General features: G+C 51.6%; 6 protein-coding genes and 1 non-coding gene across 7 annotated transcripts; 4 read left to right on the top strand and 3 right to left on the bottom strand.

Moving 5' to 3' along the window:
* The first annotated feature begins 4,199 nt into the window (after positions 1-4,199).
* VC83_02446 (uncharacterized protein) lies at positions 4,200-8,266 on the top strand. Its single transcript, XM_024466109.1, has one exon. The coding sequence runs from the start codon at positions 5,082-5,084 to the stop codon at positions 7,764-7,766; it is 2,685 nt and encodes an 894-aa protein (XP_024326092.1). The 5' UTR covers positions 4,200-5,081; the 3' UTR covers positions 7,767-8,266.
* A 2,922-nt stretch (positions 8,267-11,188) lies between these two features.
* VC83_02445 (uncharacterized protein) lies at positions 11,189-12,998 on the bottom strand (the record flags this gene model as incomplete). The annotated part of the gene is made up of 4 exons (XM_024466108.1): positions 11,189-12,462; positions 12,511-12,731; positions 12,794-12,863; positions 12,926-12,998. 4 exons carry the CDS (start codon positions 12,996-12,998, stop codon positions 11,189-11,191), a joined length of 1,638 nt encoding a protein of 545 aa, XP_024326093.1.
* Positions 12,999-14,148: 1,150 nt separating this feature from the next.
* On the bottom strand, positions 14,149-15,422 carry CDC31 (centrin). Its single transcript, XM_024466107.1, has 3 exons — positions 14,975-15,422; positions 14,321-14,925; positions 14,149-14,270 (listed from the first exon to the last, which is right to left on the bottom strand). Exons 1-2 carry the CDS (start codon positions 15,248-15,250, stop codon positions 14,473-14,475), a joined length of 729 nt encoding a protein of 242 aa, XP_024326094.1. The 5' UTR covers positions 15,251-15,422; the 3' UTR covers positions 14,149-14,270; positions 14,321-14,472.
* Positions 15,423-15,799: 377 nt separating this feature from the next.
* Positions 15,800-22,890, top strand: VC83_02443 (uncharacterized protein). Its single transcript, XM_024466106.1, has 4 exons — positions 15,800-16,388; positions 16,497-16,598; positions 16,822-22,448; positions 22,503-22,890. Exons 1-4 carry the CDS (start codon positions 16,283-16,285, stop codon positions 22,614-22,616), a joined length of 5,949 nt encoding a protein of 1,982 aa, XP_024326088.1. The 5' UTR covers positions 15,800-16,282; the 3' UTR covers positions 22,617-22,890.
* Positions 22,891-23,071: 181 nt separating this feature from the next.
* On the top strand, positions 23,072-23,166 carry VC83_02442 (the record flags this gene model as incomplete). The annotated part of the gene is made up of 1 exon: positions 23,072-23,166. It is a non-coding gene; the product is annotated as a tRNA-Gln (tRNA).
* Positions 23,167-23,608: 442 nt separating this feature from the next.
* VC83_02441 (uncharacterized protein) lies at positions 23,609-24,850 on the bottom strand (the record flags this gene model as incomplete). The annotated part of the gene is made up of 1 exon (XM_024466105.1): positions 23,609-24,850. The coding sequence occupies one exon, from the start codon at positions 24,848-24,850 to the stop codon at positions 23,609-23,611; it is 1,242 nt and encodes a 413-aa protein (XP_024326089.1).
* A 260-nt stretch (positions 24,851-25,110) lies between these two features.
* On the top strand, positions 25,111-25,437 carry VC83_02440 (uncharacterized protein; the record flags this gene model as incomplete). The annotated part of the gene is made up of 1 exon (XM_024466104.1): positions 25,111-25,437. One exon carries the CDS (start codon positions 25,111-25,113, stop codon positions 25,435-25,437), a length of 327 nt encoding a protein of 108 aa, XP_024326090.1.
* Between the last annotated feature and the right edge of the window lie 32 nt (positions 25,438-25,469).

Genomic DNA, 25,469 nt, shown 5'->3' with positions numbered 1-25,469 from the left:
GAAACCCATGGTTGAGCGGTGTTTGGGCGAGAGGTTGGAGGTGTTGGCGTCTTAAACCTAAGGTCAAGTGTAGATATTACACTCTCAGGGCTAAATGAAAGAAGCCCAGCACCTCGGAACCCTCCCTGAATATTGCTTTCTGTCATTGCAATGTTAAATGCAGCGTGGAAGGCAGGAAAGAAGTCATCCTTAGTAATGTGAATAATATGAGCCCGCATCATATCTTCAATTTGCCGACCGTAAGCTCTCTTTAATGGGCCAAAACAGCCAACATCAAGTGGTTGGAGTATATGGGAAGAGTGAGCAGGCATACAAAGCGTAATAATGTTGTGTTCTTTGCAGTACTCCTCAAACTTGTCTGAGTGGTGGCTCTCATGACCATCAAGGACTAACAAGCGATAACCACCAACACTCCGGGGCTTTGTGTGCTTCTCAAAATGCTGAATCCAATCCATACCTCTCTCGTTTGTAGTCCAGCCATTTGCAGTAACAGCGATTACCCAATCTGCTGGAAATCCACTATTCTCATACCAAGATGCAAGGTGGTTTTTACCTGCCACAATGACAAATGGCGGCACTGCCCAACCTTGAGAACTAACGCCTTGGATTACTCTAACCCATTCCCGATTGCCAGGCTGCACCTTTTTTGCCTTTGCCCGCCCATCTGAGCTCGTTACTACCGTTGCGCTTGAGATGACGCCCATCATAAACCCAGTCTCATCAAAGTTGTAGATATCTGCATTGTTGATGCCATACTTTAGAATTGTGTTCCATACAAGCTCAAACCAGCCACGAATGACTTCTGGATCTTCGCACTTAGCCCTCTGGTAGTCGTATTTTTGCTGGAAGCGTGTCCGGAGCTCTACATGGCGCTTAACAAAGTTTGAAGCCCAACGTGACCCGACGTGTGGCGCGTCGCGTGTTGCAAGTAGTCGATTTGCCATATCTTCAACAATAGACAACTGAGGAGGGAACCCTTTAGCAGCTAAGTCAAGTATATACTGAACAAGAACTGATTCCTCTAGGTTACTTAATTTTCGTAAGTTGGCTTGGATATCGCGTCGTGAAGGTACACCTTGTAAACGGTGACGTAGCTTGCGGTGGTCTACGGAATAGATCCTAGCTGCAACTCGAAGGCGCAAATTTGGGTCGCTTTGCATAGCTTGGATAGCTAGCACTAATTTGCTTTCATCATTTTTATGGCGCATGTTTTGTTGTGGAGGAATTTAACATTTACTTGGGGGGGTTGGTCACCGCATGATTTTGGCACTTTCGCTTGTTTGGCACTTTCGTTATACATGCACGTTATACGAGATAATTATTAGGCTACATGATTCTAACATCATGTGATAATCATGACTAGTCATGATTAAAAACTCATATAATCATAATCATGAATATTCATGATTATGACTAGTCATGCTTACATAATATTTGACTATTAGAATAACGTACATGTATAGCGAAAGCGCCAAACAAGCGAAAGCGCCAAAATTATCTACCCTCACGACAAACATTGCGATAAATCTACCACAACATTAGAAATCAATTGAAACTACTCGGAGTCCTCTTCCTCAGAGGTGTCTATTACAATCTGACACGTGCGCGCATTGTGCCCAGTCTCACCACACTTGCCACAGCGACGGGCACGGGTTTCTTCCCTTGGCTTCCGACCACGGCTTGCCCTTATTTCCTGCTCTACCTGCTGCACAACATCCCTCTCATCCTGTAGCTCTTGCGCCCCTTGTTGACTAAGTGATCCTCCTTGCTGTAGTCGTGTTTTCCTAGCTCTCCGGCGCTTGCTTAGTACTTCATTTGCCTGTCGTAGGTTTTGGTTCTCTCCCTTTAGCAGTGCTAATTGATGCATTATTTGCGATGCACCCTTTGTAAACTGGTCAACAGCTGCATAGATTGAGGTTGGAGAGCTATTTTGATGGCGTGAAATCCGAGTTTTAATAAATGTAGACTGTGACATAGCTTCAATTGGGTTGTTTGGTGTCTGAGAAACCCAAGGTTGAGCAGTACCTGGGCGGGAGCTTGGAGGCGTTGGTGTCCTTAACTTAAGATCAAGTGTAGATATCACTCTCTCAGGGTCAAATGGAAGAAGCCCTGCCCCTCGGAACCCGCCTCGAATGTTACTTTCCGTCATTGTAGTGTTAAATGCAGCGTGGAAGGCAGGAAAGAAGTCATCCTTTGTAATATGAGAAATATGAGCCTGCATCATATCTTCAATTTGCCGACCATAGGCCTGCTTTAACGGGCCGAAACAGCCAACATCAAGTGGCTGGAGTAGATGAGAAGAGTGAGCAGGCATACAAAGCGTAATAATGTTGTGTTCCTTGCAGTACTCCTCAAACTCATCTGAGTGGTGGCTCTCATGACCATCAAGGACTAACAAACGATAACCACCAACACTCCGGGCCTTTGTATGCTTCTCAAAGTGCTGAATCCAATCCATGCCTCTCTCGTTTGTAGTCCAGCCATTTTCAGTAACAGAAATTACCCAATCGCTTGAAAATCCACTATTCTCATACCAAGATGTAAGGTGGTTTTTGCCTGCAACAATGATAAATGGTGGTACTGCCCAACCTTGAGAACTAACGCCTTGGATTACTGTAACCCATTCCCGATTACCAGGCTGTACCTTCTTTGCTTTTGCCCGCCCGTCTGAGCTTGTTACAACCATAGCAGTTGAGATAACGCCCATCATAAACCCAGTCTCATCAAAGTTGTAGATATCTGCTTCATCAATACCATATTTCGCAATTGTGTTACGCACAAGCTCAAACCAGCCATTAATAACTTCTGGATCTTCGCACTTAGCCCTCTGGTAGTCGTATTTGCACTGAAAGCGTGTCTGGAGCTCTACACGCCGCTTAACAAAGTTTGAAGCCCAACGCGACCCAACGCGTGACGCGTCGCGTGTTGCAAGTAGTCGACTTGCCATATCTTCAACAACAGACAGCCGAGGAGGAAACCCTTTGGCAGCTAGGTCGAGTATATACTGAACAAGGACGGACTCCTCTAGGTTAGTTAATTTCCGTGAGTTGGCTTGGATATCGCGTCGTGAAGGTACACCTTCTAGACGACGACCTAGCTTGCGGTGGTCCACAGAATAGATCCTAGCAGCAACTCGAAGGCGTAACTTTGGGTCGCTTTGCATAGCCTGGATAGCTAGCACTAATTGGCTTTCATCGTTTTTATGGGGCATGTTTTGTTGTTGAGGAATTTAACATTTAGTTGGGGGGTTTGGTCACCGCATCATTTTGGCGCTTTCGCTTGTTTGGCGCTTTCGCTATACATGTACGTTAGTCATGATTATTATGATTATTAGTGCTAACCTATAGGGGTTGGTAAAAGCATTATTCATTATTATATATAACTATACAGTTGATAATATCTACAGCTTCATTTTCTAACATTGGATTTTACTTATAATACTAACCTATTTAGGAACAGACTGCCAAGACCTAAGCTGCTACACTGTATCACTTTAGACTACATTAGGAAATAGTGGCAACAGGGGGGCTTAGATTATAGTTGCATCATTTCCTATCTAGGCTAAAGCTGCTACGCTGTTACACTCAAATTACGATGCTAAAGTGGCCTACTACACACCACACTCGCAGTGGCTGTAACATCAGACCAACCGGTCCCGCATACACCCCCTTTCGGGAGAACCTCCGAGCACCGCCCTCTACTAGCAAACCTAACACCATCCTAACTGGCGGGGAAGGCGCTTAGTCAACGGGCCTTACAGCTCACGCAAACACGCAAGAACTGACATAAACCCATAGCTTAGCACGTCCCCATACCTTTCGGGAGCTCCTTGGCCGCGGGTGACACCCGCGTTCCGCTAGACGTAAATAAAGATCATCATCATCATCATCATCTCATTTGCCCCCTCTTATTTAAATGTAAATGAAGGAGGTAGGAAACAGCGGTGGAAGCACGGGGTTTTGATATGTGATGAAGGCATAGATAGCGCAGGCAGAAAAAGGGTATGCATCCTATGTAAGAGCCCAACCCGGGAAAAGGGGTGAGAATGAGGGATAGAAGAACCTCTTTCTTGTTCACGCAAGTAACACTTCATACCCCGTTTCGGAGAGAGATGTGACAAATCTCCTTCTCCATCCCATCATCCCTCTTCCCAGATCCCCATCTCTGATCTCCCATCCCATCCCCATCGTCACCCCGCCGATCCCCCAACCTCCCCGGATCCCCATCCTTCCATACGTAACTCACCCAGGTACTCATACTGTACTCGCACTCTACTCCTCGCGCTCCCATCACCTAACCAACGAACGCACGCCCACTCATCTCCGGCCTCGTTCGGCACTCAGTCTCAGCGTAGCATCAGGGCTGGAGCAGGGGGCGGACTGTGCACGGGTTTGAATTGGTAGTGTACCGTAGTGCAGGGGGAGTGTTAATCTCCGTTAGGTGGCTACGATTCTGGAGTTGGGCTCTCAATATTGACATTCCACAGCACTGTCGTCGTTTCAAACTGTGGGGGAGAAGAGGAGGCATGGAGGGATCTCCATCGATGAGAGACAGCTGTGGATGTCAGTGTGGGGAGATTGACAATCGAAGACACTATAGAATATCTTGTCTCGGGGCACCCATTTCGCGGGGCATACTGTAGTTACAGTAGTGAGTCGGAGTCCACATGCTCCTTGGTGCGTGCCGAGGGGGGATCCTGATGTTGCGGGGCACCGTTGTAGCGTCTCTAACTTCGACCATGCAACTATACGCATATCTCAGAGGACTGTATGGGAACACAGCATGGTCGTCGTGTAGATCGAGTATAGTAGTCGAGTATAGTGGTATGGCGAGTCTCGATGTCGGGATAGAACTTCACAACTCCACATCAATCAACAGTCTTCACGCTAGATCCCTTCGCGCCTAGCCCTCACCCTCCACATTCCTTGGCTGATCGGGTCTGGGAAACTTCAAACCTCACGTCTCACCCTCACTCTCACCTCTCTCCCTCTCGAGAAATCCCCAACAAATCCCCCCCTCACCGCCGCAATATAACCATCGCAACCACCACCGCCGCCGCCGTTCCCCCCCCATCCGCGGCTATGGGCAGGACCTCGAAATTCTTCTTCCCCGTCCCAGGGCGCCGCGCCTCGGTCCTCCCTCCCGCGAAAACAGAATCTATACCCACGACTTCCTCGAGCAGCAATTCCCGCCCGCCGCAGCAGCGACAGCAACAACCCCTCTCGAAAGCACAGCGTCTCCTCGGCACGGGGAACCTCAATATCGACTCCCCCAGCCGCGAAGACGACGGTACATGGCGATCCTACACACCGTCCTCGACGACGCGCAGTCGAGCGGCCACGAGCCCGAGCCGGATGAGCATTGAGATAGCCGAGTCGACGACAGAGGACAACGCTTTCAGTGCCTCTGAGGGAGGGGGGGTGCCGCCGATACGGTTGGACTGCAAGGCGTCGCCGACGCTGCTGGGCCGCGGGGCGGTGATGAGAGGGGATTATGGAGGTGGAGAGGATATGGCGAGTGACTTGCCGGATATCAGGTTGGAGAGGTCGAATTCCACATTACGGTCTTACTATGACCGCGGATCTACGCCCCTCGCTGTGTCACAGCAGACCTCCGCCTCGTCGGCGCGCGACCTCGCACTCCGCAAGGGCTACCAGCCCGTCGTCTCCAATATGCTCCACAGCCCACTCAGTCCGCATGGCATCGACTCCATCGCCAAAGACGACGGCGACGACGACGTGACCACCCACAACAGAGACAGGGGCAGCTACTTCCCCTCCTCCCCCATGCAACCCCCCAAGAAAAAAACCTCCCGCCTCGACCTCACCCGCCTCTTCCACAAAAAATCAAAAGACGCACAATCCCTCCGCCCCCCCTCCGTCGCCTCAGGCATCTCCTCCTCCTCCGCTACCGACGCAGCCTATGCCCGCAAACTGGGTAACAACCCGCCTATCGTGCGCCAGAAATCGGCCGTCGTTTCGCCGCCCGTCGATCGCCTGAGGGACGAGAAGACGGTCCAGTTCCAGAGCGATCACCACGCCACAGACGATCTGTGGGATCACTACGAGCAGCGCGTCTACGCGGATCGGAGTCCGGCGCCTGTGCCTGAGCCCCGTGCCGCTGTGGCGGCGAAGGTCCCGGTAATCACGGCACCGAGACCGAGACACGAGGCGCCGAATGGAGTAGCCTACCCTGATCTCCGTCCCAGAAACAAACATGATGGTAGGGATACAGCGCCCCCGCCATCGGCGCACGCAGCGTGGCGCGCGCGCGATCACCTCGGTGCTGGCGGGGGCGGTGGGGGGCAGAATTGGGATGCCACGAGCCGGGTGAGCGATTCGAGTAAGACGACTGGGACGTCTAGGCGGAGTGTGTTTTCGAACTCGAATCTACAGCAGAATAGCATTCTCTCCCTATCCGAATCGTCGTCGTCTGATGACGAGGAGAGGGGGGATGATAAGGATACCTTCGAGAGCGATGGGATGGGGAATGGCGCTAGGAGGGCGGGGGAGAGGAATACTGCGCGATCGCAGACGAATGGTGGGACGACGCATAAGAGTAGTAGTAGCACCACCTCGTCGTCGGCGAAAAAACAGTCTAGTTCATCAAAGATACGACAGAAACCAAAACCCCTCCGCAACCTCGACGCCTTCCCCCGCCCCGCTAGCTCGACTTCCCACCCTTCCTTGAACACACCAAGCCCGCATCACAGCAACTTCCTCACCATCCCCTCCCCCATCTCGCCGCACCTCTCTGGACCATGGCGATCCTCCGCTTCCTCGCCGCCTACTACCGCTATCCCGCCGCCGGGTGGTGCGCTGCCGGGTGTCCCGCAAGGCGTCAGACGACAGCCGAGCTCGGCGAGTAAGGCGAGTACGATGAGGAGTGTGAATAGCTCAAGGACGGCTAGTACGCTGAGGAGTACGGCGCCGAGGAGTAGGCCGCTGGTGGAGGGGCTGCCGAGTCCGGTGAGTCCGATGAGTCCTGGGCATGAGAGGCAGGGGAGTGAGGGGACAGGGTATTCTAACGGGTTCAATGGGTATACAAATGGATATTCTAATGGGAACGGATACGCGAATGGGAATGGGAATGGATACACCAATGGCCACAACACACACCTCCCCATAGGCAGCGCCACTTCAACACACACCTCCTCACGCTCCCCTAACCCCTCCTACGCCGTCCCCGCCGTTCCCACCTCAGCAACAGCGGCGGCAGCGAATTTAATGGCTGTCACACCACAGGAACAGGCGCTGCTCTCGGCACTGCGCCGGAAGAGAGCGAGGATGCGGGATAAGATCCTGGCCGAGGGGTCGTTGGATGTGGGGACTGCTAGTGTTGTGACTATTGGCGGAGGGGGTGGCGGGGGTGGTGGGGCTGGGAGGAATTTAGGAGGGGGAAGTGGATTAATGCTGAGAGGGAGCGTGAGGAGTGGAATGAGTAACAGCTCCACTGTGAGTGGTGAGAGTGTTGTCTTCTGCCTCGACAACAATAATGGGGGACCCGTCACGAACGGCGCGGGGGGGCAGAAGTCGGTCCGAAGCGCGAGGAGCGTGAGGAGTGAACGGAGCGATAGGGAACGGTTTGGGGGGGGTGGGGATGAGAGGAGAGTCCGGGAGAGGGAACGGGAACGGGAGAGAGAACGGGAGAGGGAGAGGGAGAGGGAACGGGAGAGAGAAAGAGAGAGTTTCATGGGTACTGTTAAGGGACGGGCGGTGAGGTTGAGTGCTGTTGGGAGTGTGGGGGGCGAGGGGTTTGGGTGGTAGCGGGGGAGACGAGGGCCAACCCGACCACTCACGAACTCGCAACCACGGACTCACAACCAGGGGAGGTGTATCGATTTTTTCGGTTTTTCTGGTTGCGCGGATGGGAAGGGGGAGAGCGTTTTTCAAAAGGGGGGAACGGGTGCGGGGGGTGATGAATACCCAACGTTACAGTATATATTACCATTCCCTTTGTTTGGTGGGCGGTTAGGGATCGAAATCGAGAGCGCGGTGGTGGGATAGATGATCTGTTTGTTGTTGTTTTTTGGATTTATCGTCTGTTTCTTGTTTATTAGCTGTTTTTGTTTGCTGTTCGGGTTTTTCTTTTTTGACGTTTAGATGGTCTTTACGGAAGGGGACATATTTGATAGGAGAGGTGATGATGAAAGTGTATTATATCTAGTATTTATTAATAGTTTTGGTGGTATATAATCGTCGGATCTGCCTGGTCGCTTCGCTCCCAGTCGGAATAAGCAAGTTGTCTTGTGGGAAGCAAGATGTCTTGCCTCGCTAAACCTACCACTTTAAATCAAAGCAAGTACAGTCAAATGCCGCTAAGACGATGTTCGGTTAACGTGCATGTATAACGAAAGTGCCAAACAAGCGAAAGTGCCAAAATCATGCGGTGACCAACCCCCCCAAGTAAATGTTAAATTCCTCCACAACAAAACATGCGCCATAAAAATGATGAAAGCAAATTAGTGCTAGCTATCCAAGCTATGCAAAGCGACCCAAATTTGCGCCTTCGAGTTGCAGCTAGGATCTATTCCGTAGACCACCGCAAGCTACGTCACCGTTTACAAGGTGTACCTTCACGACGCGATATCCAAGCCAACTTACGAAAATTAAGTAACCTAGAGGAATCAGTTCTTGTTCAGTATATACTTGACTTAGCTGCTAAAGGGTTCCCTCCTCAGTTGTCTATTGTTGAAGATATGGCAAATCGACTACTTGCAACACGCGACGCGCCACACGTCGGGTCACGTTGGGCTTCAAACTTTGTTAAGCGCCATGTAGAGCTCCGGACACGCTTCCAGCAAAAATACGACTACCAGAGGGCTAAGTGCGAAGATCCAGAAGTCATTCGTGGCTGGTTTGAGCTTGTATGGAACACAATTCTAAAGTATGGCATCAACAATGCAGATATCTACAACTTTGATGAGACTGGGTTTATGATGGGCGTCATCTCAAGCGCAACGGTAGTAACGAGCTCAGATGGGCGGGCAAAGGCAAAAAAGGTGCAGCCTGGCAATCGGGAATGGGTTAGAGTAATCCAAGGCGTTAGTTCTCAAGGTTGGGCAGTGCCGCCATTTGTCATTGTGGCAGGTAAAAACCACCTTGCATCTTGGTATGAGAATAGTGGATTTCCAGCAGATTGGGTAATCGCTGTTACTGCAAATGGCTGGACTACAAACGAGAGAGGTATGGATTGGATTCAGCATTTTGAGAAGCACACAAAGCCCCGGAGTGTTGGTGGTTATCGCTTGTTAGTCCTTGATGGTCATGAGAGCCACCACTCAGACAAGTTTGAGGAGTACTGCAAAGAACACAACATTATTACGCTTTGTATGCCTGCTCACTCTTCCCATATACTCCAACCACTTGATGTTGGCTGTTTTGGCCCATTAAAGAGAGCTTACGGTCGGCAAATTGAAGATATGATGCGGGCTCATATTATTCACATTACTAAGGATGACTTCTTTCCTGCCTTCCACGCTGCATTTAACATTGCAATGACAGAAAGCAATATTCAGGGAGGGTTCCGAGGTGCTGGGCTTCTTTCATTTAGCCCTGAGAGTGTAATATCTACACTTGACCTTAGGTTTAAGACGCCAACACCTCCAACCTCTCGCCCAAACACCGCTCAACCATGGGTTTCTCAGACACCAAATAACCCAACTGAAGCTGTATCACAGTCTACTTTCATTAAAAACCGAATTGCGCATCATCAAAATAGCTCTCCAACCTCAATCTATGCAGCTGTTGACCAGTTTACAAAGGGTGCATCGCAAATAATGCATCAATTAGCATTGTTAAAAGCAGAGAACCAAAACCTGCAACAGGCAAATGAAGTGCTAAGCAAGCGCCGGAGAGCTAAAAAAACACGACTACAGCAAGGAGGATCACTTAGTCAACAGGTAGCACAGGAGCTACAGGACTAGAGCAAGAAATAAGGGCAAGTAGTGGTCGGAAGCCAAGGGAAGAAACCCATGCACGTCGCTGTGGCAAGTGTGGTGAGACTGGACACAATGCGCGCACTTGTCAGATTGTAATAGACAGGTCTTAGGAAGAGGACTCTGAGTAGTTTTAATTAATTTATATTGTTGTGGTGGATTTATCGCAATTCTTATGGGGTAGTCACGATATTTTGGCACTTTCGCTTGTTTGGCACTTTCGTTATACATGCACGTTAATACTTTGATATTAGAGCTATAGTCTCTATTAAGGTTCCTTAAGAGGATAGAACCTCTAATAAGAGGCTCTTTACACGCATTCTAGAAGAGCCTTACCTACACTAATATCAGGTTCTTACACTCTCTGGTATTATACAATGCCTTATACCTACAAAATCACTTGGAGTTGTAGAGCAAACTCTCTGGTCTGATATCTTAATTCCTACTTCTACAAAGTAAGTAACGCTAGGGCTTGCTGCTAGAGAGGCTTCTACAAGCGCACGGGTAGGAATCTCATGTCAATGTAAAGGACAGTGTAGTACAAAGAGGTGCCGTTGTTATAAGGAAATTAAGGAGTGTAGCGTACACTGCCATAATGATGGTCATGACTGTGGTAACTTATCAGGCCTAGCTACCCGTACAAAATTAGCTTTAATTAAGAGGCCAAAGCGGAGGAAGCGGGCAAGAGCAGACACTATTGGAAACGTAGTATAGAGCAATTCAATATTTACTATTATATTATACTATTCGTGGTTGGGCCGTAACATATATGTAATATGATGGGTTTATAGGCCTGCAACTTCGTATCTTTTGGGGCGTGACTGCTGGGCTGCTGGGTTTGAGGGATGGGATGGGATGATGGGGTGATGTGGAGGATTGTGGATTAAGTGGTGATGTGATGTGGAGGAGATGTGGAATAAGCAGTGATGTGAGAATAAGTAGCGGGGAGGGATAGGCTCAAAACCACCCCCCTAAGACAACGGAGGGAGACAGGAAGGGGGCAAGATAGACAAACTCAGCACAGACACAACTTGCTTAAATTCTCATCTCGATTTCAATTCACCTTTCCATAATCTACCACTACCCACCCACCATCCCCACTACATTATCCTCCATCCATCGTACGAAGCAATCTCCATCCAGTCTAAACACAACGCAACTTCCCCACTCGAATTTTCATCCGCTCGCAAGACAAAAAAAACCCACCTCCCCCCTCCCTCCCTTTCCCCCTTCCCCCACTCCCCATCAAACTTAAAAATCAATCAAATTCCCCCCCTGCCCCCCCTGCTGCCTTCCAAACGGATTCCCCCCCCCCGTCTGCGCATGCTGCATCCCCTGCTGTCCTCCATACTGCGCCTGCGGCATTCCCGTAAACTGCCCCTGCACAAACGGATTCACCCCCGTCTGCTGGGAATTCAAGCCCGGCAACCCAGCACCCGCAGAGTTGACAAACGTGCCGGGCGCGGTGTGCTGAGCGGGGATGCGGAGGTTACCCGTGTTCCCGAAGGTGTCCATGCCGTCGCCGCTTTCGAGGAGGGAGGCGAGGCGGGCTTCGTAGGGGGATTGGGGTTTCTGTTGTTGTTGTCGTTGCTGTTGTTGGCGCTGTTGTTGGGCCGGGGAGGGGGTAAAGGAGGAGGGTTGGGAGAATTGCGGTTGGTTGAAGGAGGAGAGTGTTTTTTGCTCTTGTAAGGTTGAGAGGGTGGGTTGGGAGGATGTCTGCGCTGGTGCGGGGCGAGAGGTCGCGAAGGGGTTGTTTGAGCCTGTTGGGGCGGGGGCTTGGGCTTGGACTGCGGTTTGGGCGCTTGTGGCCCAGGGGTTGTTGGTGTTTGCTGGGACGATGGGTTCAGGTTGCTGCTGCTGGGGTTGCTGGGCGTAGGGGTTGTAGTTCTGGGACGACGGGAAGGGAGACGTCTGCGCGGTCTGCTGCTGCACGTATTGATCGAAGCTGGGGAAGCCGTTCGGGTAGCCCGTTTGGTAGCCCGTCTGCTGCTGCTGGGCTTGCGGGTAGCCGGTGGCGTAGGCGTTGAGGTAGTTGGGCTGTTGGCCCTGGGACATGTCGATGGGGTTGCCAGACCAGTCGACGGCGCCTTGCTGCTGGTAGCCTTGGTTATAGCCGGTGAATTGCGGCTGGTTACCCTGCATCTGCACGGGGTCGTCGTCGAATAGGCTCTGCGCGTTCGCGTCCTCGAGTTCCTTGAGCCGCAGGTCCTCTTCCTCTTTGCTGAGCTTGATGGCTTTGGCGAGGTCGTCGTCGTCGGGCTCGCCCTGCCGGCTTTGGCGCTTCTTGCGGTCCTCTTCCTCTTGGTGCTTGGATGCTTCGATGGCGAGCTTGTACTCGGCGTCTTCTTCATCGGCGCGCTGGGCGCGGTGGGTGCGCTCGTGGCGGGGGGGCGGGGAGGTCTCGGAGGAGGCGTACTCTTCGATGCCGGTTACGCGGGACTTCCAGGATTTGCGATCGCTGCGCTCGGCGCGGAGACGCTCTTCGTCGAGGATCAGGGAGGTGAGTTCTTTTGCGGATACGCGGACTGTTGACTGGTTAGCTTGGGGGTTTGCTCGGGCAAGTGCAAACGTACCATTCTGCCCGACGTCGCGGCCGTCGTCGTCGATGTGCTGGAACTCGCGGAGGGTCTTGATGATGAAGACGTTCTTGCGTGCCCATGTCACGACCATCTCGGAGCCCTCGTGCAGACAGTAATCCAGGACCTTCAAGGCCTTGAGGACGTGGCGCCAGTTCTTCCCCTTGTCGTTGAGACGCTTATCTATCATGTACATTATCTCGTAGAACTCGGTTGACCTGCGTCATATCAGCAGCTGTTATTTGCGACGCCGCATTTGCTCGAATCGGGGGGACCATACGAGTTGTATGTCATCTGGGAGATTTCCTGCATCTCCGTCCCAGTCGGGCCCCATGGATCGTTGCTCGTGGCTATTTCAATCGGTCAGTCCACTTGCTGGCCGGTTTAACCGTGCGCAACGAGTATATCTCACCATTGCGAACCTTCACCTGCACTGATGAGTAGCCCTTGGTGACATTCTTCACGCTTCGCATAACCTTCGACATGGTTGCGGCGGGTGTGGTCGTGCAACCAGTGAGATGGTATAGGAGGAGGAACTCGGTATTATCGCACTCGTCCGCAGGCTAGCAGGCCCAATCTAGTAGCAGCGATGGCGCTTATTCGGGGGGGTAGTGATAGGACTCGGCGGCGATAATGTCGTTGTGAGTGAGGGTGGCTGGAGCGGGGGACCTTGGCAGATCTAATTGCGCCGCCGACGGAGGTAACGTGGTGCAGGGTCTTTGCCAGACCGAGTATCAATCGAACGGTTTTATCCGGTTGGTTCAGTTGATGGAAACAATAATATGACGCTATTTAGGATCCGCACAAGGAAAGCTCCAGGGAAAGTTTGGTTATAACGAGGGAAAAGGTTCGGGGTTTTGCGGTGTAGGAAAATGTTGGTTGGCCACTCAATCTGTCAGGCGGTGCAAGATGACGCTGTACTTGATCGTGCACAGGAGGACGTAATCGCGCTAGTGCAGTATGTGGCAAGCGCAAGTCCCAATTGAGCCTCCTAGCACGTGATTCAATGGCTGTTTTCATTCACTTGCTGGGAACGTAATTTATATTGAGATTGAAGATTATGAATTGATCTCTAAATGTGATTTCTATGTAAAATTAGGGTATGTTTTATTATTTGTAGTTGATATAAGCTCTTGCGGGGATCATGAATGTCTGAGCCCCGAATGTCTTATTTCGGACTATCCTTAAGACTTTTGGTTTATATGAATAATATATATCATCAATGAATAGTTTCATAGGTAGATAACTGACAATATGCTTTCTAATATTACTAGATTAAACGAATAACACCGCCTTTATCTGTTGCTAAGCATCCTGCTGTTTCCGTTCTCACTCTGCTCACTGTCTCATTGTTCTTACTGGTTCTCACTGTTTGCTATCTGACAAACGCAATACACTTAAAAGGCAGTTAAACCAAACACATCCAACAAAAACAGGGTGCTGGCGCAGTGGTAGTGCTCTTGATTTCTGCTCCTACTTGATTGGATTCATTCAATTCGAGAGGTGGTTCAACTGGGGGTTAGTCAAGAATAAAAATCTCTGACCACGCACGTTCTACTCGCATAGCGTCTTGTTTAACCTTGTATGGCTTTAGACAATAGTTCTCAAAGTAAACCAGGAAAATTCAGGAGGTCATCGGTTCGAATCCGGTGCACCCATCTTTTTGCATATATTTTTGGTGATATATACGCTGGTGGCTATCATACATACCTAAGATTCAGATCCAGAAAACAAGCTCTTGAGGCCACTCCGAAGATCTGAGTTCATCAGAACCACTTCTGTAATCATTGATACAAGGCATACATACATATAATCCTGCGCCATTATACTCCGCGCTGTCATATCCCATATCAAAAACGGCACAGCCCAACCACAGCCATGTGACAAACACCATCCAAACACCATCCGCAAGTCCACAATCCGTGGACCCCGTGCCTTTTATCCCATTCCAATACCATATCAGTTCATGCAAATTCCAATAAACTCATCTCTCCCCACCCCTCCCTTCCCCTCAAGATCAAACTCCTCAATCATCGCCGACAATTCCTCCTCTTCCAAGCCCTCCCCTAATTCCCGCGCTACCCTCCGTAAATCGTCCAAAGATATCATGCCCTTCCCTTCCGTATCAAAGAGGTCAAACGCCCGTAGGATCTCGTCGCGCGGGTCCCGAGCCAGGATCAGCTCAGAGGCGATTTGCTGAAACGAATTGAGCGTAAGATGCAACCTAGACGCCGGAACCACATGCTGCCCCGACGATCCTGGAGGCACCTGGTATGATGGCGGAGCTATTCCATGGGAGGTGAGCAGGTCCAGTAATTCCGGTTTGGGCAGGTCGAAACCGAGCGCCTTGAGCGCAACCTTGAACTCGTGGTAGTCGATGAGGCCATCCTTATCCAAGTCAAACAGCGCGAACTATCCCATAATCAGCCATGTACCTGCCAAAATGAAAGCGCATACTCACAGCCTCATTCACCTCGTCGCGCTGCTCGTCCGCTAACTGCGACAGTGCGCTCGGCGCTTGCGATTGCGCATGGGACGATTTTTGCGCAACTTGCTGGCGCTCGCGATCGAGGCGGTCGCGCTCGATGCGCGCTGCCTCGCGGGCGGCGGGGGCGTGTGATTGACTGAAGCTGAGGGGCTTTCCGCGGGTGGAGGACTGGGGGGGTTGTTGGGAGGGACCGGAGATGGAGGAGGGATATGGGCGGATGGGGAAGGAGGGGTGCTGGGAGGATGCCATGGCGTCGGCGCGTTGAGAGGGTGTGTATGTGGTCGCAGACGGCACGGGGAGGGTCTGACGTTGTGCTGGAATGTGCAGTGGCTGAATTTTTATATGTCTTTAATGGTACTCGACTGAGGAATTACGGGGATATGGCAAGGAACGCGCTTGGAGCTTTGGCTCCGACGCGCCGCGCCATTCAGCCCACAAAGAGTTTAAGTTTAGGCCTCAGGCGCCAATATAATTCACGTTGACCAGAAGCGGTCCATAGGGGTTAGATTTCTATGACTGGCAAATTGTGGTGATAAGTGGCATTGGAGTTGGTCATTATGACTCCGATTGGAGTCGCCATCCTCATCTGTATAGTTATCCCATTCGATTACTACGAAACAGATAAAAACACGCTATACGGCCAGTATGCCTTAACTTATCAGTTGTATTGCTGACAAAGGCGTGAATTACTGTACAGTACTGTAAGTTACCACGTGCAGCCTGGAAAAAGGGGCTACACGACTGCCTTACCTGAAGACTCATACCACAATTTAAGCAAATAGAATTTAAAGCATTTAAGTCTATTTATAAGTAACTGCCTTGTTGATTACAGTTCTGAGCGATTGATTGCCTTGATTTTGATTTTAATCACTCTGCTGTAAACACCAGTTATCATGTCCAATGCTTATTTCGACATTTGGGAGACACTAGTGCTTGTATAAGTCACGTGTTGTTGCCTCCTACCATGAGCGCTTGATGTGTTGTATAAGCGAGAGGTAACCTTGACCACGACCGACAAAAAAGACGAGGCACGTTATATCATCTCGATTGCTGTTCACGCTTGACGAATTCGCTGATTCATCCATCGTCGAGACAGCTGAGACAGGTCGTCTTCAGCTACTTTAATACCAGCCTGTTATGCTTGCCGCGATCACATTTTTGAGCACGACAACCAAAACTTTGAGGCGGACGGCGTGTCGCAATTCTAGGAGGCAACTTCAACGACTCCTGCAACCTTCCAGCTCTGTCTGAAAGCTCATCAACCCATTGACAGCAGTGACAATGTCGGGCTTCGGTGGATTCGGTGGCTTCGGCCAGCAAAACAATGCCCAGCAGCAACAGAACACGGGCTTCGGCGGCTTTGGCCAATCTACAAATACAAATACAGGTATGCAATCCTCATTTTCTTTACATCCCGGACGCGACGGAGCTCGACTGCCTGCAACGGGGCACACTGGCGAAGCTGGGGCTCACTCGAACCTTCTCGTACCTACAGGATTCGGTGCTTCCTCGACCGGAACTGGCTTTGGAAGCGCGCAGAACAATACCGGGACGAGCGCCTTTGGTGGCAACACGGGTGGATTTGGCGGTTCTGGAGGTACGTCGAGAATGCACCATTTGTTTTGGGCATCGAGGGAGGTGCCTGCCCCGTCGATATGGAGCCGCGCCCTCGCTGCGACAAACTTCGGCCGCTCTATAACTATCGGCCCACGCCGGCGATATGGCAGATGCGCAGGACCTAATATCGACGCTCTCTCAATTGCCGACTTCGCATAAACCTATGGGACCTATACCGCGCAGACGACTAACAACTCAAATAGGATTCGGCGCTACACAGAACACCGGCTTTGGTTCTACCGCCAACAAACCCTTTGGATCGACAGGAACCACAGGGAACAGTCTTTTCGGCGCATCCACGACGACTCCGGCAGCAAACACGGGGTTTGGTGGATTTGGTGCCAGCACTACTAGCAACACAAATACTGGATTCGGTGGCGGTGGTCTTTTTGGTGCCCCAAAGCCCCCAACGACCGGGTTTGGGGCGACACCAGCAGCCAGCCCCTTTGGCGCCAATACCGGCACTGGCGGTGCATTTGGTGGAGGAAATACCGGTGGAGGATTTGGAGCCGCTACCAGCACTCTGGGCGGTGCGAGCCAAGAGTGCCAGGGAACAGCTTCTGTCCCCTTTCAACCCACTGTTGAGAAGGAGCCCAACGTCTCCGGAAACCAACAAGGAAGGTTTGAAAATATATGCTTCCAGCAACCATACGTCAAGTTCTCCCAAGAAGAGTTGAGGCTGGCTGATTACGCGCAAGGCCGCAAACACGCCAACTCCGGTGGGCAGGCTGGTGCTTTTGGCACGTCCACTGGTTTTGGCGGCTTCGGTGGTACTCAGCAGCCAGCTTCGGGCTTTGGTGCTGGCGGCACCACCAACACCGGAGGTGGTCTATTCGGGCAAACTAACACGGCATCGAACCCATTTGGTCAAACAACCACGCCAAGCACAGGATTTGGTGCTAGTACCACTGCAGGAGGAGGCCTATTCGGGCAACAGCAGAAACCTGCCACCGGTGGGCTTTTTGGGGCTACCCAGTCTGGGTTTGGCTCCACGCCCTCTACAGGATTCGGAGCTACGAATACAGCTACGAATACAGGATTTGGGGCGCAACCGGCAACGACGTCTGCGCCTTCGCTCTTTGGCAGCACACCCAACAAGCCATTGTTTGGGGCTCCTGCCGCATCTACGACGCCATTTGGTGGTGCATCAACGACTGGGTTTGGAGCGACTCCCGCATCCAACCCCTTTGGCCAGACACAAACCCCTGCACCAGCGAATCCATTTGGTGCGACTCCTGCCCAGCCAGCCGCGGCATCGAACCTGTTTGGTGGCTTCGGAGGCACTCAGCAACAAGCGGCAGCTCCTACCTCTCTCTTTGGTGGTGCACCCAAACCCGCAGTCACAGGCACAGGCCTCTTCGGGGCCCAGCCAGCGGCCACGGGCAGTTCTTTGTTTGGACAACCAGCTCAGCAAGCCGGTACAGGATTCGGCGCAGCACCAGCCGCTGCAAGTACCGGTGGCCTCTTCGGCGCAAAGCCAGCCGCACCCGCCACCGGCAGTCTGTTTGGCCAACCTGCTGCGGCACCCGCAGCCGGCACTGGTGGTGGTGGCCTCTTCAGTGGATTCGGTCAACAGCAACCCCAGCAAGCTCAGAATACGGGGAGCAGCCTTTTCGGAGGTGGCCAGCAAGCGAAGCCATTATTCGGCGCCACCCAGCCTGCTCAAACCGGAGGTGGTCTTTTCGGCAACACCCAGCAAAGTACTGGGAGCTCATTGTTCGGCAATGTTGGCCAGCAGCCACAGCAGCAGCCACAGCAAGCTCAGCAAGGCGGTTCTCTTTTCGGAGGTAGCTCGTTATTCGGCGGCTCGCAGCAGGGCCAGCAGCAGCAGCAGCAACAACAGGGACAGCTTACTACCAGTATCAATGACCCTGCAGCGTTTGGCGCAGGTTCAATGTTCTCAAATCTCGCCACGCCAGACCTCACCAACCCAGGCCCGCTCGCAACGCCTCTCTCGAGTCTGTCGAAGCAGAAGAAGGCTGGCATTATCCCTCTATACAAGCTCAGCCCTTCTTCGGGATCACGTCTTAGCACGCCCCAAAGGCGTGGTGGCTTCGGCTTCACATATAGCACGTATGGAACTCCCAACAGCGCTTCTAGCGTAACTAGTACACCTGGAGGCTTCGGGAACTCATTGCTTGGGGCCAGCCTTAGCCAGAACAAGCTCTCGAAGAGTATGTCGACAAGCAGCCTCAGGAACTCCTACAACACGTCGTTCAACCAAGACAGCATTCTAACCCCAGGAGCTTTCTCCGCTAGTCCGAGTGCTAGATTCAACAGCACTGGCAGCATGAAGAGACTGGTTATCGATAGAAGCATTCGTGCGGACTTTTTCAGCCCCCCAAGCAAAGAGCCCAAGGAGCAGCAGAATGGAATCCTCAAGAAGCGAGTAAGCTTTGAGTCGTCCAATGGCAACGGAAACAACAGTCGCCCCGCATCCAGCACATCAAGCCCGCTGAAGCAGGTTCATACCAATGTCGGACCAACCCCGTCTGCTGAGGAGATGGGATTCCTACGCTCCACTCGCAGCACGAACGGCGCTGGCCCCAGGACAAATGGAACCTCCAACGAGCCAGAAATGGAGCAGGTTAAAGGACAGGAGTTGGCTATCGTCCCCGAGGAGGGTAGTCCATCTGCCGGCGAGAAGCCCTTTCCCCTGGCAATCCAGCCTGATCAGGTACCAGGAGAGTATTGGATGAAGCCATCGAGACCAGAAATCGAGGCCATGAATCGAACTCAGCGCCAAAGGATCAGCAACTTCAAAGTTGGTCGACGCGGAGTCGCCACTGTGAACTTCGATGCTCCTGTTGACTTGTCAAACGTTGATCTCGACAAGATTTTTGGCACGATCGTTGACCTCCAAATTCGCGCCGCTACTGTTTACCCTCCAGGGTACCCCAACAAGCCGCCGATGGGTCAGGGCATGAATGTTCCCTCGATCATCCAGATGGAGAATTCTTGGCCAAGGCTTGACAAGCGCAAACTGTCGCCTGAGCATATTAAGGCCCAAATGGACAGACATTTGAAGCGCCTCACGAGAGTTCCGGATACTGAGTTCTTGAGTTACGATAAATCTATTGGTGTATGGACATTCAAAGTTCCTCACTTTACGACATATGGTCTGGATTATGATGACGATTCTGAGGTTGGCGATGAGACTCAAGACGACTTTGGCCAGAGCACACTCAGCGCTGCACCAAACACACCAACCCCACAAACCAGAACGCCAAGGGCCATTCAGCACGATCAGTCTTTTGAATCGACATTCGATGAGAGCGTAATTACGGAGTCTGACCCCGAGGATACCTTCGACTTCAAGAAGCGCAAAGTTTTCCCAGGCGCATTCGATGCATCGGAAGCTGTTGAAGATGATGAGATGGAGGACGATCACTATATTCAGGACAACCAGTCTTTTTTAGATGAGCGCTCCCTGGGTTCATTGTCAAGCGACGACGTCGGGGAGCCTATGGGCCACGACGAGAGTTACCAAGACAATGAATTGGTCAGGATTGCGAGTAATGAGATGGCGGGCTCTTACCCTCATCCTGACGCTACCGCGGAGCATGAGAGTGACTACGCACAGGAGAGTTTTGAGAAGGAAGTAGGTGAAGCTCCAGGAGGCCTTATGCGAGCACGACTACGTGAGTCGCGTGCTGCTGGGTCACCACTCGAGCGCAAATTGGAGTTGAACGACGACAACTGGATGGACATGCTAGAGCAGACCATTAGCCCTCAGAAGCAGGACCGGGAACATTTGAAGCAGATTCGAGACATGGAAACGGATGCTCTTCTCTTTGGCTCCCCTCAAAAAACACTTGTTTCCAAGGTCAAGAGCCGTGTGGTATCTGATGGCCGTGGCTTCGCAACTAGCATCGACCTCATGCATTCACTGTTTGGTGAACCAAAAAGTCCGGCAAAGCCAGCAAAGACAGCGAAGGTAGCACAGATATCAGCGCGAGGAACTGGGTTTGAGTGGCCATACAAGAAGAAGTCCAAGTCCAGCAATCTGAATGAGGAGGATATGGATGAGATCGACCAACAATTTCACAATTCAGTCAAGCCGAGCTGGGGTCCCACAGGAACCCTTGTTTATGCAGCATCCGCAGCCGATGACCAAGCCACCAAGGCCATTGAGATGCATGGCCTTCTTTCCCAAACAACTGTTCTTACCAGTGAAGATAAGGATATTCGATTCGCCAAGTTTTCAGACGAGTCGACACCGAACTCTCTCTCAATCCAAAAGAAATTGGCTCAAGTGGATCAAGCCGGAGGCATCCCACAAGCCAGACTCTCTCTGCCATTTAAATTCAGTGATTTCGTTCGCGACCGAGACTCGCGCCACCCAGCAGCTATTCACGAGAACCTCGTCTGGGAGCTTGCAAGCATTCTATTTGACGAGATCGAGATCCCTGACGATTTGAAGGGATTCCCAGCAGCATTCAAGTTCTTGCGCAAGGACAACCTTTCTGCATTCTGGGAAAAGGTTGTTGAACAGGCCTCCACAAGACAGATCACAATGGCAAAATCGTCTGAAGAAAAGGCCATTGCTGCTCTCAGCGGGCATCGAATTCCCGACGCTTGCACCCAGCTCTTAACTGGCAAAGACTACCATCTCGCTACCCTGGTAGCTTTACTTGATGGCAATGAGTCTGTGCGCAAGAACATCCGGGAGCAGCTGAACGAGTGGAACAAAGCTAGAGTGCTCTCGGAGATCAACCAACCTCTCAGAGCTATTTACGAAATCCTGGCTGGCAACGTTTGTGTTTGTGATGGCATCAAAGGAGCGCCTATCGAAGACCGCATTGACTCTTTCATCATGTCTAAGCGATTTGGGTTAGACTGGAGACAAGCATTTGGCCTCAGACTTTGGTATGCCATCTCGAGCACGGAGGAGCTTGAGCATGCCGTGTTGAAGTTCAATGAAGATCTTCAGCAAGACAAGGAGTCATCCAAGCCTTTCGCGTGGTATGTGGAGCAAAACATCTCGCCGCTTTGGGACGATCAACACCTAGAAGATCGCGAGGACCTTCTCTGGGGATTGCTTAAGCTGTACTCGGACAGAAAGACAGACCTCCAAGCTGTTCTCCGCCCTGAAAACTCTCAGTTGTCGCCATTAAACATGCGATTTTCTTGGCAGCTTAGCCAGGCACTTACAGCGTCTGGCAAGTGCTCATACGGTGAACAGGCCGACGAAAAGGCTGATGAGCTTACTTTGTCATTCGCAGCTCAGCTTACCAATGATGGTCATTGGCTCGACGGTGTATTTGTGCTCCTCCACTTGTCGTCACCGGCTGCTCGTACGAAGAGCATCCAAGATCACCTCGCTCACCACGCCGGCCGCATCGGGGCAGAAGACGGACCAGCTTTCACTACCCTTATCGACGAGTTCAAGATACCACCTTCGTGGATCTGGGACGCAAAGGCACTCTACATGCGCGCCGTCCTCAAGGATCCCAAGCGCGAGGTAGAATGTCTCATCCGTGCCGGTGACTTCGACGAAGCGCACCGCACTTTCTACAAGGTCGTCGCGCCCACTGCAGTCATTGAGCAGGATGATACGACGCTGCGCAAACTACTTAGCGGCTTTCAACAGAGGGAAGGGGGTATTCGCGACTGGAATCTTGGCGGTGCCACGTATGCGGACTACCTGACCTTGTTGGATGGAGAGAAGCAAGGCGAGCATGACGGGCAAGCTGCGGAGAGGTTGTTGCGCAGCCTTCCGGCTATGCTATCGGATGTGAAGAGTGTGGGTTTCTTGGAGAAGGTGGCGGTCCAGGAGATCGGGGCGTGTGTTGCGAGGGTGGTGGTTCAGCTTGGGAAGAATGGAAAGGTAAGATTTGCCCAGCAACCTGGTGTTTTATGGATTCTGACTAACGCAATGCAGGGACATGAACAGAGCAGAGTCCTTAGACTGCCTCTTACGGAAGACAAGTACTTGAAGCACACGGCTGACCTGAGCGTGGAGTACTACCGTGGCGTCCTCGCAGGGGGTCGCTGATACTGGCCGAACAACGGGGTAGATTGGGATATGGGATATTGGGAGGAGGATAAAGATGCATGGGCATATGTAAAGGGATTAATGAATGGAAGGGAAGAAATAATCAGGGAGAATGGGGGATTATAAAGAGCATCGTTGCGTTATCGACCAGGTAGCATTTGCTCCAGGCACTGACTCGACTGGGGCCAGCTGCGAGGTGCACACATTGTTTGTATGTAGTATAGTCTAGATAGGAATCGTCACATCGGCATCTGATGATGTATGAGAATTCAGCATTTCAGAGCGCTACAACCAAATTCCCTGCATTATCTTGTGAGTCGACGTGAATTGAGCTCGTGCGCAACTGTTATGTAGTGATAGATATGGAGATTGCCAAATAGTGTTAGCATTGGGACTAGCGCGAAAAATGTGTCTCCCTTATCTACCGGATTAGCGAGCATTAGCCCCTAAACCAAGGTTGTATAGTGTAATGGTTAGCACGTGAGATTTTGAGGATGTTCAGCCATCACATGTCTTCTTGAGATCCCGGTTCGATCCCGGGTACGACCTCAATCTTCTTTTTTTGTATTTTTTTTGGAGATATTATATGTATATGATTGAAGGTAATTATATAACTATAACGAATGGTACTGTACAGTTTGGTTGCAACCATGTTGTTATTTTGAAATATTCTACATCGTCGTGTCAATCGCACTGTATATGGGTCTATTCTCACCTCTTCACCATAGATATACATCCATCAACCGTGTCTCCCCTTTCGAGAGACACACCAGGGCTATCTGGCGTATATTCCGCAACTAATATTCGCTCAGTCCAGCTTTTCGACTATGGATTTGCTGCTCTCGTAGCTTGATTATTCCGCCATCACCATATCTGTCTGACTTGCACCACCTTCCCTTAGATGACCCATTCCTCTCGGAGAGGTGAAATAAGCAGGCGTGGAACAATCGGTGGCGTGAGAGGGCCCGCTGCAGACAGTCCCGCTGCATCTCTCAAGGATCTTTTCCAAAGATATCGTCGTGGGACACAATTTCGGTCTCGGCAATTAGCTTCCTATCCATCTTTTTTTCCAAGCCAGCTGCCTGCAGCATAGCATGTCTAACCTCATTAATGCCCAAAACTTGGCCAAACGGCCTCTCTGAACAGCATCCAATGATTTCACCCAGCGCACCACTCATATCCTCTGGGTTTGGCTGGGTGGTGCGTCTGGTCATCTCCATCACCCGTTTTAGAACCTGCATTCTGCTCTCTAGTGCTCCCTCACTGGGTTTCCGGTTCTTCGGGAATAGTAGCTTGTCAACTTTGCTGAGCACGATCTGGTGCGGAATTTCCTCCGTTCTAAAAATCGCCAAGAGCTGCTCATCCGTTTTCTTCAGTCCCACTTCAGCATCAACAAGCACGAATGCGCGCTTGAGCTCCTTCCGCTTGCCTAGATACTTCAGTACCTCCTTCCCCCAGTCGGCGTGTCCCCCTTTTCCATACCCTGGCATATCGAGCACTACAAGGTTCTTGGACGCATCCGTACTATCGCCCACATTGAATGCGTTCATCATCTTTGTGCGGCCCGGTTTCGAACTCACGTTTGCGATGTTGCCACCGAAGAGTGCGTTCAGGAGCGATGACTTCCCAACGTTGGAGCGCCCGAGGAAACAGACTTCGGGGGAGGAGCCGAAGGCCATGGAGTGGAATTTTGGGGCTGACCAGACGAATGGCCGTGGGGGCCTCTGGCGGAAGAATTTCTCGGCATGCACAAGCTGTTCTTGTGAGGGAGGAAGGGTGTCCCAGTGTTCGGAGAGAGAATTCGAGGGTAACTTGAGGTAGTCGCGGGATTTGGGTGGAGGGCCTGTCTGTTGCGGTTGTGATGTTGCTGCCTGTTTCGGGGAAGGTTTTTCTGCTGGAGATAACGCTAATGGCTTCTGTTTATTGCCTGCTGGCTTGGGAGGTTTGGTCTTTTTGGACTGTGAATTCGGAAGTCGTTGGGTTGCTAAGGCTTCAATCTTCGCGGCTATCTCGTCCCAAGACACAACTTCGGGCCCTACATCGGATTGTGTCTTCGGGCTATCCGCAACCCCTTCCTCTGCATTTGTTGTGGTTCTGCCAACTCGGCGTCTTGTTCGGAGTCCTCTTATTCCCAAGGTTGCCGCATCGCTCGTAGCTTCGATCTGCGGCACATATCGCCCAAATACGCTTCTTGATCCCGACCGCAGGCACCTCATAGGCAGAGAGCCCCCCATTAATAAGTATGGGCGATTAAAATTCGCAGATTAAGTCGCAGTTTCCGTTGTCCGTTGGTGCTATTGGAAATGGTGCAGTCGCAAATATACAGATCCTCAGCCTTGCAGCCGTGTAATATAATTTCGACTGATGCGCCACGTTTCCCGACGTTTTGCCGTAGCCACCCAATATTTCCATCATCCACGACTCAAGAAACCACGAACAATCCCTCTCGACACATCCGATCAACTCAATTACCCTCTTATAAAGCCAACACACAATGTCCTCCACTGTCGCCCCCGCGCACCTCCGCGCCCTCTACCGCTCCTTCTTGCGCGAGCTCCCGTCCCACCGCCTCAAGGCATCGCCTGTGCAGAACCGTATCCGTACAGCATTCTCATCTGCGCCGTCCGGATCGCCACAAAAAGTAGCCGTGGATCATGCGCAGCAGTACCTGCAGTACCTGAAGGCACAAAGGATGTATGCGACGCTGCTCGAACGCTACAACCCGGGGATGAATATGGATGAGGAGGAGAGGGTCAAGTTGACGGCAAGGAGGGTTGGGTTTGAGTTGCCGGAAGAATATGAGGCAGAAGCAATGAAATAGGGCGGACTAGAACTGTGCTATTTTGGGGGCGG

This window comes from Pseudogymnoascus destructans, assembly GCF_001641265.1.
Source record: "Pseudogymnoascus destructans isolate 20631-21 unplaced genomic scaffold scaffold_5, whole genome shotgun sequence".
Classification (NCBI taxonomy): domain Eukaryota; kingdom Fungi; phylum Ascomycota; class Leotiomycetes; order Thelebolales; family Thelebolaceae; genus Pseudogymnoascus; species Pseudogymnoascus destructans.
This window is presented reverse-complemented; position numbering and strand designations above follow the sequence as displayed.

What these genes read in the sequence shown, in the direction of transcription:
- VC83_02446 (XM_024466109.1), top strand. Translation starts at nt 5,082, where the DNA reads ATGGGCAGGACCTCGAAATTCTTCTTCCCCGTCCCAGGGCGCCGCGCC.
- VC83_02443 (XM_024466106.1), top strand. Translation starts at nt 16,283, where the DNA reads ATGTCGGGCTTCGGTGGATTCGGTGGCTTCGGCCAGCAAAACAATGCC. An exon ending in ATCTACAAATACAAATACAG is followed by an intron (nt 16,389 to 16,496) that starts GTATGCAATCCT and finishes TCGTACCTACAG; the next exon opens with GATTCGGTGCTTCCTCGACC. An exon ending in TGGATTTGGCGGTTCTGGAG is followed by an intron (nt 16,599 to 16,821) that starts GTACGTCGAGAA and finishes CAACTCAAATAG; the next exon opens with GATTCGGCGCTACACAGAAC.
- CDC31 (XM_024466107.1), bottom strand. Translation starts at nt 15,250, where the DNA reads ATGGCATCCTCCCAGCACCCCTCCTTCCCCATCCGCCCATATCCCTCC. An exon ending in GCGACGAGGTGAATGAGGCT is followed by an intron (nt 14,926 to 14,974) that starts GTGAGTATGCGC and finishes ATTATGGGATAG; the next exon opens with TTCGCGCTGTTTGACTTGGA.